Consider the following 10,720-nt stretch of genomic DNA (forward strand, 5'->3'; position numbering starts at 1 on the left):
TGTTTTTTATAAGACTTGCCTTGGTCATGGTGTCTGTTCACAGCAGTAAAACCCTAACTAATACATATATATACACACACACTATATGATATTTTGCTATACCCTAGATTGGTTCCTTATTCAGTCATTATCAGAGATGCTTCCTCTTGCAGCAGAGGGGAAAAGATGCAGAGACCTACAGGTAGACATTACACAGAGAGAGACTCCTTGGAACACACAGCTCTATATGGGATATCTCCATCAAATCTCTCTCCTCAGAGCTCAGGGAAACATACAAAAAAAAAAAAAAAAAAAAAAAAGAGGCAGAAAAAGTATAAGGGCCAGAAAAAGTGAAGGTCACCAAGAGAACAAAGCCATCTGAATGGACTAAGCAAGGCTCATATGAACTCACAGAGACTGACACTGCAAGCAGGGGACCGACATGGTGTGCACTACATCCTCTGCATACCTGTTATAGCTTTCAGTTTAGTATTTCATGGGACTCCGAGTATGTGAGTGAGTCTCTGATTCTTGGGCCTGCTCTTGCACTTGTTTCTTTCTGTTGGGTTTGCCTTGTCCAGTCTCAATGTGATGGGGTTTGCTTCATTTTATATTTTATTTTATCATTTTGGGTTGTGTGCTTCTTGGAAGCCTATTCTCTTCTAATGAGAGACAGAAAGAGGGTGGATCCAGAGGGGAGGGGAAGGGGGAAAGAACTGGGAGGGGTAGAGGGAGAGGAAAGAGAGGAAACTGTAATCAGGATATATTTTATTTTATTTTATTTTATTTTATTTTATTTATTTATTTATTTATTTATTTATTTATTTATTTTGGTTTTTCGAGACAGGGTTTCTCTGTATAGCCCTGGCTGTCCTGGAACTCACTTTGTAGACCAGGCTGGCCTCGAACTCAGAAATCCGCCTGCCTCTGCCTCCCGAGTGCTGGGATTAAAGGCGTGCGCCACCACGCCCGGCAGGATATATTTTATGAGAAAAGAATCTGTTTACAATAAATTTTTAAAATGACAAAAACAGATTATTAACTGGGTTTGCCTGTCCAAGATTAAATCTTATTTTCCAAAAGCACTGGAAGGAAAAGCAGGAGAGCCCTCTTGAAACGGTAAACCAACTGAGGACTTACACTTGCTCTTCAGAAGGGACCCCAAAGGTCACCTGTGAACTGGAGATCCAGAGCTCTTACTATTATAAACAGCATTCTCGTGAAAGATGTTTGGCAGCATTGTGACCATTTTCACCTGCGCCTATCTGGTAAAGCCTTTTTGACAACAGCCTGACTCCTGAATGACTAACCAGATGTGTCCCTTAAAAAATCCAACAAATCACTCCTGGGATATCATACTCTACACAGCCAACGCGGCTGTGAGACTTTCCAGTCCTTCTTATGGAGAGGCTCTGGGGCCCTTTTCTAACTGTTCTAAATTTGTGTGTGTGTTAAGTCCTTGATCATTTACAACTAATGTCTTCCAGAGTCCAGGCCCTAAGACTTCAAACAAAGCTTCACCACCATCACCACATCCTTCCACCAAGGGCCGTCGGATCCCCTGAAGCAAGGCCATCTTTTGCTAGCACCGTTTGCTAGTAAGACACTCAGGAGGGGGTCAAGCCGAACCCTTTTACCAGTGTCCCTGTCTGGATCTAAAGCAGTGAGGAACAGCCATCACCTGATACTCCCCAGAACCGAGTCCCAAAATCCTAATGAGAAAAACATTGAAAAAAAATCCCAAACGTTTACATTAAATATGTTAAAATGTTAGCGTTAAAAGGAGATAAATCATCTTACCGCTGGGAATAAGAGAGACAAAGTTAACCAGATTTTTAAAAAATACTCAAAAGACAAAAACAAACAAAGAACCCATACACAACAGAATCTTTACAGTTAACCTTTTGCTTTATTACATTTGACCCAAACTATAGTAATTCAATACATAAAAAGATCCTACCACACATGGCAATTTTCCAGGCTGGATTTATTGTACGTTGTGTTGATAAAGTGTTGCGTGCTGTTTGTGCTTTCTGAGCAGCTGGATCTAGATAAGGGCTGCATCCTGCCCCCCACACCCATTTCAGAACCAAGCAACTTTGTCTCAAAGTTTGCTCCTGCCAGGCCCTTTGTCTGGGTTTGTTATGGCACCCTCCCCAGCTCTGTGACAGAGAGTCTCAGAGACTGGGAGTCAAAATCATCCACCTGGAGAACAGTAAAACCAGACACAGACGGTTGTCAAACCCATGTCATAAAAGTGCCTACAGTGGCTGGGTGGCAGTGGCACATGCCTGTAATCCAAGCACTCACTTGTGGTGCAAGCCTTTAATCTGGCGCATACAGAAGCAGGCGGATCTCTGTGAGTTCGGGGCCAGCCTCGTCTACAAAGCAAGTTCCAGGACAGCCAGGGCTACACAGAGAAACTGTCTCAAAAAAGGAGAAGGGGGGGGGGGGGAGAAGAAAGGAAGGAAGGGAGGAGGGAGGAAGGAAGGAAGGAAGGAAGGAAGGAAGGAAGGAAGGAAGGAAGGAAGGAACCAGAAATTCATTGGTGGAAAGCTAAGCCATGGAGTGAAACCTCAATCCAACCCTACTTAGTTCCCCAGCCATTATTGAACACCTAATTTGATGATGCTTTCCTTACTATTTTTGTCTGTCTATCTGTCTGTCTGTCTGTCTGTCTGTCTGTCTATCTACCCATCTATCTATCAGTCATCTCTTACTATTAATTCTTTTATTTTGCCATATACTTAAGAAAGCTTTCAAATTTAAAACCTAAAGTAGGGCTTCATAAATCATTCTCTGAGTGATACAGAACACAAGAGCAGGCAACTAAACCCACTCACACATCATAATTCCTCCAGAGCTGCAGGGTAGGGCCACGCAGGATCCACTGAGCTTTCCAAAGAAGTACACCAGGATGAGAAGAATGTGTGGTCATCTTCCACAAGCCATTGCCAGTGGCTTCACTAGGACCCTGCCTTGGGAACGCCAAGAGTGACTGCATAAGTGCCTGGTGATTGTCATGGGGCCAAGGCATCAGTGACAGAGGTAACCATAGCAGCAGTTCCTGGCAGCTGCTCATACACTCTTTCAAGCTTCCTCATGACCATGAGCTGGATAAAATGTGCAAGCAGACAGAGACCCATAACACACTGAGATTGTTAGGACAAAGAAAGATATCTTCCCTACAAAAGATTTTTTTTCCTGTATATCTCCTTGCAGCTGTATTTTAAGGCAATTCTTCTAGCTAGTCCAAGTAAGAAAAAAAGGCCTTAAATTAATGCACTTACTGTAGTATTATGCATTGAGTGTCTGAACGAACTTACTCATTGAACAGTTTTTGCTGTGTGTAGTGGTGAGGGTTCTCCAAGAAACAGAATCAATAGAAAATAGAGTCTATATTATAGAGACAATTAATTTGGGGGTTATGTGGGGATGCATGTGCTGTTTGTCATGTGATTTGTTGCCCCATGGCCTGTCCATGGAAAGAGGAAAAGCCAGTACGCCATTGATATATTCAGTCCAGACCTGACTATATAGGAGACACTGGGACAGTCCCAGATCATGATAGCAGATGGCCAGGCCAGGAGATGATAGACATCTGGGAATTATAGAAGGAATTCACTCATTATCTGCCACATTTTTATTTTATTTTGTGTGTATGAGTGATTTTTATTTTTTTATCTTCTGCATATAGATATTTTCCCTGCATATATATCTATGCACCACATGCATGCAGTACACGCAGAGGCCAGAGGAGAGAGGAAGGGCCCCTAACTTGAGACAGAAAGCACTGTTAGCAACCATGTGGGTACTGGAACTAAACGCGGGTCTTTAGAAGAAAAGCCAGTGCTCCGAACCTCTGAGCCACTCTTCAGCCCCCAAACCAGAGATAATTAAAGCAGACTCATCTGTAATCAGTTCTCCAAGAACTGAATGAATTTCACAATATTAAACAGCTTCCCTGAACGGGGGGTGGGTGGGGGGTGGTGGTGGTGGTGCATGGACATTCGAGGAGGCACAAACAATAAGTAACTGAGGGACGGTATATTCAATTCAGCTTCCCCAGAGAGAAAAGAATTAACCAAGAAAGAAATTCTCCATGCCAGGAGAACTCTAAGCCAAAAGAGACTCAGGAAAGACAACAGCCTAGAGGACTAAAATGACACAGCCGTGGCATGTGCAAGGTGGAGAGACCACCCAGGGCCCCTTCTGGGCACTCTCACCAGCCTCATCATTCCTCAAGGAGACACACAGCTCTTCACAGTTCCAAGTCCCAGCATGCTTCAGTGATTGAGATTCCCAGCATGCTTCAGTGAATGAGATTCCCAACACGGTGCAGTGAATGAGATTCCCAGCATGCTTCAGTGAATGAGATTCCCAGCATGGTGCAGTGAATGAGATTACTGGCAGGCACACTTTATCCTCTCACATGCTGACTGTCGATCAGTGGTTTTCAACCTTCCTCATGCTATGACCCTTAATACAGTTCCTCATGATGTGGTGACCCCCAACCATAAAATTATTCCATTGCTACTTCATAACTGTATTTTTGCTACTGTTATAAATCATGATATTCATGATAATTGATATGTGACCCTCCCACAAAAGGGATCATGACCCACAGAGAAACACTGCCTTTATTAAAGAGCTTTATCCCTGCTGTGAGGATCTCAGACTAGAACCAAGATATGTCAAAGCTCTTCTGGTTCCATTAGATGTTTCAGAGCCCGGCACTACAGGCTCAGACTTCTGGGAAGCAGCTGTGATGCTTGGTGAGGCTAAAGAGCAAAAGAAAAAGACACAACTCATGGCAAGTGTGTTTCAGACTTTATTGTAGACGAGACAGACCTGGGGAGGCTACTCCACCAGGAACAGGCTGGCACTCAAGTATTGACCTTCGGGGTAACTCTAGGGAGGGCTAGCACTAAGATAGTGTTGACCATCGGGGTAATTCTAGGAAGCGTGAGTTCAGGACAGACCTCAGTTCGCAGAAACGGGCTGTGAGGTTGGGTCAGGGAGCCAATGAAGAAGGGGCCATGTGAAAGAAACTGGGGAGAATGAAGGCTGTGTGGACTTGACTGGGAAGAGGGTGAGGAGATGGGGCTGACCAAGCTGCAGAAGGGAGCGGGAAGGAGAGAGAACCAGGAGCCACAGTGCAGAAGGCCAGGGTGCTGTCCCCACCCAGGGCCTGCAGGATCCCCAGTGTGGACAGGTCCTCCTAGTGAGTGCCCGTGTAGCAAGGGCCTACTTGTTACTCCAGTGGGCCATCTTTGAAAATATAGGTGTTGCGATGTAGCGGCTACTCTTCATGTAGGCAGAGATCTTCTTGAGGCCCTGCACATTGGGAAGGACACAGCAGGAGCTCAGGTCTGGAGCACAGAGCCGCATGCATGCACGCATGCACGCACGGGTCTCCTGGCTCACTTGTCCTGAACTCATGCTGGAGCAGCGCTGCCTGCTTAGCTCCAGCCCAGGCAAAAGAACTCTCCCATTCCCCATATTCAAGGGGAGACTGGATCCTGCATAAGTTGTTTTATACTCGCTAAAAACTACAACAGAGGTTCGGAAAAAAAACCTAGACATCAATCTTCACCCCCCACACACACACATACACACCCCCACCACGCATACCCACCCACCTCTACACACATACCCCCCCACACACATATACCCTACACCCACACATACCCACCCTCCCCACATACACATACCCCCACACACAAATATATCCCCCCACATACACATACCCACCCCCACACCCCCACACACACACATGCATCACGTGCTTCCTACCCCTCTTCAGCTCTCTGAAGGAGCCTCGATAACTGTTTCTCTGCATGGACATGATCCTGGACCTGGGGAAGCTCTTTCTAGCTTGTATTTACTCACAGAGGAGGAATCTAACAGGACAAATGAGCCAAAACTTGACTATGTGTGCTTAGGAAGACAGCCAAGCACCCAGTGACTCAGCAAATCATGAAGAAAGGGAACAACAAGCGAATCGGGCCAGGAAGAAAAGCTGAACAGGATTCTAATCAGTCTCCTGACAGAGGAGTTAATTCTCTACCTGCTGCTCAGTGCATGCTCACTGCACCCTGGCTGAATACAGGGACCACTCCATGTGACTGGAGGTTGTACCATAAGCCATACAGCAAGCTGGAGAATACAGACAATTCCAGAGGGTGCGCAGAGGTCCACCACAGACAACACACACAAGCTAAGCTAAGGCACTGCTCTTTCTCCATCCACCCACCCCACAGTGGTGCCAACTCTTGCCGTTTGCCAGGACACCCAACCTGAACCAGGACCAGACTGATTAGACCAAGCTGAGAAAGGCTAGGGGTTTCAGTGGTGAGTGCTTGCCCAGTAAGCACAGGACCCTAGGGTTAGCCCTCAGCTCTGGGGAGAGAGGGGGAGAAGGAGGGAGGGGGAAAGAGAGAGAAAGAGAGGGAAGGAGGACTCAGCAGCCCTGGGGAATTTCACAAGTATCTCACAGACTGGCTTTCCACAGCTCTCTGAAGACTCAGTCCCAAGATGGCAGTGTTGTGCATGCCCCCTGAGGCCCAACATGAACCTCATCTAGAGGAGAATGCCAGAGAATAATAGTGAAGAAAAAACTTTGACCCCATTTCACAGACAGGCCCTGGGACATGAAAGAGGAGAAGAGTGTAGAGGAGGAAACAACTCACCAGCACACACTCACACCAGCACACACTCACACCAGCACACACTCGCACCAGCACACACTCAGGCTAAATTTCCCCTAACATGGAAGGCACTCACAAGTCTACTCAGTGAGGTGCCACCTTCAGCCCTGGGTTCTCAGTGCTCTACAGATCAGTTCTAGAGCCCTGGGCTCTCAGCACTCAAGTCTGGACTTTCTTCCATCTGGCTATGTTACATTAGCTCTGCCTCTTTCACTCCCCTAATGCCAAGACCCACACACTATCAACATGCACAGCCTTGCCAGGGATCCCAAACAGGAGAATGAGGTTGTGCAAGGGCCTGAAGCTTTTTCTTTTGACCCAAGGCAGGGGCAGTCACTGAATGCTGCCCCAGATCCCAGTGCAGCTGCAGGTGCAGAGACCTTGGGCACATGAGTACCCTCTGTAGTACCAGGCTCCTTATCTGTCCAATGGGACTCAGAATCGCATCAATCTTTTGGAATTTTGAAGGGATAAATATTGCCCAATATGCTTCTTTACAGAAGCTCAGAAAATCCTGGTTATTTTCCTAGTCTTGGGACTAGAAAGCATCATGGACCCGAGAAAGAAGACAACCCAAGGGGAAGCAGGATCAGGGCATCACCTCGAAGCGGGCCAGGAAGTCCCTCAGGTTTGGGAAGGCGTCCAGGCACTTGGGCTCAAACATACGGTACTGGTCAAGAATGTCATAAGCAAGGAAATCCACATAGGTGACCTGCAGGAAGCCAAGGGTGAGCGCTCTGGAATCTGACACCAGGGAAGGATGGCAACCCCTCCTCCCCACCCCTCCCTTTACCTTGTCCCCTGCAAACCATGGCCTCTTGCCCAGGAACTCAGAGTAGAGCTTCATTTTCTCAGGGATGGTCTTCAAGAACTCTGGCTTCTGCTTCTCCTGAGGCAGAGAACAGCTGGCTGTCACCACCTTTAGACTCAGGCTCCCCAGCAAAGGGTTTGGCAATGGAACAGCCACCTTTCCAAGAAAGGGCCAGGTCCTAGTCTAGGAGTCCATTTAACAGGTCACGATTTTACTAATGACAGAATTCATGCCAGAGGTGATGGACAGCCTGGCAGAAATTTCACACTGTCTCTGAAATCTGTCACCACTGAAGTCCAAACCAGGTGCTGTGAGTCACACCCAGAACCTCCTGAGTATCTAGCATGCTTTGGCCTCAGAGACCCAGCGGAACTACAGAAACAAAGGGCACAGAGACACCAGGAGAAGACAGTTATACTGGATCCACCGGGGAGCAGGAGAACAGATCAGATATTTGAAGGATGTGCTTCAGTTTTAATCAGTGATTAATACCGAAAGGAAAAGGACTCAAAGTTCCTCTGGCTGACCCTGAGCTGGCTACTAGGAAGATGTCCTGCTTTTCTATTGGTACCTAAGACAGACCTGTGGGGAAAGAACTGGGTAGATGTGTGAGACCAGTGTAGACATAACTTATTTACTTACTTGAGTCTGGAATACACAGACTCAAGCTATGAGGAGAAGAGATACACCATGGGCGATGGTAATGCCACCTTCCTGGTCAGACATCTGCTTCCTTATCACTTAGGGAGTATACTGGTGCCTGTTGGTGCATGGGGGTCCAATGTTGATGCCAAGTGTCTTTCTCAATCACTGTGCACCTTATTTCTGAGACAGGGTTTCTTAGTAAATCTAGAGCTCAAAGAACAACTAGCCTCAGTGGTCAGCAAAACCCAAGAAGCCCTCCTCTCCTCCCAGAGCACTATATTTATAAGACCAGGCTGCCACACTGGGTGTGTGTGTGTGTGGGGGGGTGTTATAGGGTGCTAAGAGTTCATATTGAAGCCTTCATGTTATGTAGCAAGCACTTTTACTCCACATCCCCTAATTTCATCCTGGGGGCTTTTGGTATAAACACTGGGTAAGACGGCACATTGGAAGAGACCAATGGACAGATTTAGCAGAGATTTACAGCTGTACTGAATAACTTAGATCAACTGTCCACCAGCAGAACCTTAACCATATCCTAAGACCAGCAGGGATAGTTTCACTGTGTTGATGTGATAGATCTCAGGGGTGACAAGGGTCATCCTGCTGGTAAGATCAGAAAGCTTAGAGAATCATTACCAAAGGAGGATGCTACAGATCTGAACGTGAGACTTTAACTCCTGCTGTGAACCCTGTCTGCCGCACCCACTGGCCACTCACAAAGTCAGGGTTGTAACAGAGCATGATGAGCTGCATGCGGGTGTCCATGACCTGGTTCTCCACAATGTCTGCACGGATCCTCTCCTCCTCTGTCTCTCCATCTGCAGCACACACAGTACACTAGGCATCCCAACCTTGCCAAGCCGAGGAGATTATCCCCCATCTCCCACCCTGTGGCCAGCCCCACTCACCCAGGTGGTGCTTTCGGGCAAGGTAGCGCAGGATGGCATTGCTCTGGGTGATCTTGTGTGATCCATCGATCAAGTAAGGCAGCTGGATGGACAAGCAGGGAGGGTCAGATGGGATATGGGGTACCTGAATCCTTTCTCTGGGTGAGAGAAGACACAGGGCCTGACAGTGTGCCTGCCATGGGAAGCCCTCCATGGGCACAGTGTGCACTGAATGAGAGAGCTGGGGCACAGCCCATCACAGAACACTGTGCAGCCAGCAGGGATGGAGCAGGAGAGCAGAAACACTGATCCTAAACCCTCAGCCAGGCCAGGAGATGAGGTGAGATCACCGTGTCTTCCCCAAACCTCTCCTCCCCTGCACCTACATTGGGAAAGTCCAGGCCCAGCTTGAACTTCTCATTCAGCCACTGGCTTCTGTCAAAGTCGGGAGCTGTAAACAAGAAGATGTGAAAAGGCATTACCCCACTGTCCCACCCTTCTACAGATTATCGACCAGTAGCAAGAACCCCTAAGGCAGGGCCTCTGCAACCTGTTACAGAGAGTTACTTTCCAATGTGGAGAAGGGTCTGAATAACAACTGATAATAAAGGCAGCCTGGACCCAATAAGACCCCAGTAGTGAATTCTGTCGAATTATAAATACAAATGGACCAAGGAACTCCATTCTCCATGATCTATATTGGAAAATCAAACTGCACTCTCAAAGAGGTTTCTGGAAGCAGCAGCCTCTATCTTTAGCTAGAGGGAGACCAGCAGGGCTAAATAACGGGAAATCTAGGCATAGTTTGATAGGTAAGAGGGAAGCAGGTGTCTGACCAGGAAGGTGGCATTACCGTCACCCATGGTGTATCTCTTCTCATCATAGCTTGAGTCTGTGTATTCCAGGAGCATGCGGATCGGGTGTGTCAGCTGGGAGAGATGACCAGAAGAGACAGAGGTCAGACATTGTGGGGACTTCTTTGTATGACTTCATCTTCACCCGTTGAGACCTCCCACACTGCACAAACGCCGTCACCCCGCACGTGCATGTGCACACCACACACATACGCGCGCGCGCACGCACACACACACAGCCACCCAAGTGCGTAAACTGAGCGCTGAGAGCTACAGGCAGGAGATTCCAGTGAGAGCTGAAGAGTACCCGCTGTAGGAAGGGCTCCTGCTCTTAAGAACTTTCTGCTTCACATCCCAGTCCCACCCTCCAAGTGGACCCCTCTCTCACTCCGCGGACGTTCCAGTATCCCAGTATCATAGGCATGGTGCTGGTGCTGTGGTCTTCTCAAACTGGCTTCAGCAGGACTGACCTGTGTGTTTGGAGTTGTGACTTTATACAGACTACTAGAGAAACGTGGGCAGGACAAAACAGCGGGTCCCTCCCAACCCTGCACCAATCCCAATTAGGCACTCCCCTTCCTAGGTCTGTAACCAGAGCAGCAGACCCTAAAGCGGAAGGCAGAGGCCACACCCTCTCCGGGAGAGGCGGGGTTAAGATCCTTAGCGGCCTCTGTCCCGGGATTCTGTTTTGCACACGCTGAAACAGAATCTGCTCTCCTGCTTCCCCCGAAACCCTCTTAGCGACTGCCGCCATCGCCGCCTGCTGGATGCTCCCTAGACTAGCTAGCACTTTGCCTGGAGTCTGGCCAGACAGCGAAAGAACATTGGGTG

At 47.9% G+C, this 10,720-nt stretch overlaps 1 protein-coding gene across 2 annotated transcripts; it reads right to left on the bottom strand.

Moving 5' to 3' along the window:
• Nucleotides 1-4,787: 4,787 nt before the first annotated feature.
• Nucleotides 4,788-10,511, bottom strand: Gstm1 (glutathione S-transferase, mu 1). 2 transcript variants are annotated; one of them, NM_010358.5, is made up of 8 exons: nucleotides 10,278-10,511; nucleotides 9,889-9,964; nucleotides 9,422-9,486; nucleotides 9,057-9,138; nucleotides 8,866-8,966; nucleotides 7,483-7,578; nucleotides 7,291-7,401; nucleotides 4,788-5,316 (listed from the first exon to the last, which is right to left on the bottom strand). In NM_010358.5, exons 1-8 carry the CDS (start codon nucleotides 10,311-10,313, stop codon nucleotides 5,227-5,229), a joined length of 657 nt encoding a protein of 218 aa, NP_034488.1. In that variant the 5' UTR covers nucleotides 10,314-10,511; the 3' UTR covers nucleotides 4,788-5,226. The 2 variants fall into 2 exon arrangements, with proteins under 2 accessions (NP_034488.1, NP_001361607.1); NM_001374678.1 differs by having other exon boundaries at nucleotides 4,798-5,316; nucleotides 7,483-7,656; nucleotides 10,278-10,356.
• Nucleotides 10,512-10,720: the final 209 nt, after the last annotated feature.

This window comes from Mus musculus, chromosome 3 (genome assembly GCF_000001635.26).
Source record: "Mus musculus strain C57BL/6J chromosome 3, GRCm38.p6 C57BL/6J".
Lineage (NCBI taxonomy): Eukaryota > Metazoa > Chordata > Mammalia > Rodentia > Muridae > Mus > Mus musculus.

What these genes read in the sequence shown, in the direction of transcription:
- Gstm1 (NM_001374678.1), bottom strand. Translation starts at nt 10,313, where the DNA reads ATGCCTATGATACTGGGATACTGGAACGTCCGCGGA. An exon ending in TGGGCCTGGACTTTCCCAAT is followed by an intron (nt 9,139 to 9,421) that starts GTAGGTGCAGGG and finishes TTGTCCATCCAG; the next exon opens with CTGCCTTACTTGATCGATGG. An exon ending in ACTTCCTGGCCCGCTTCGAG is followed by an intron (nt 5,317 to 7,290) that starts GTGATGCCCTGA and finishes CCCAATGTGCAG; the next exon opens with GGCCTCAAGAAGATCTCTGC.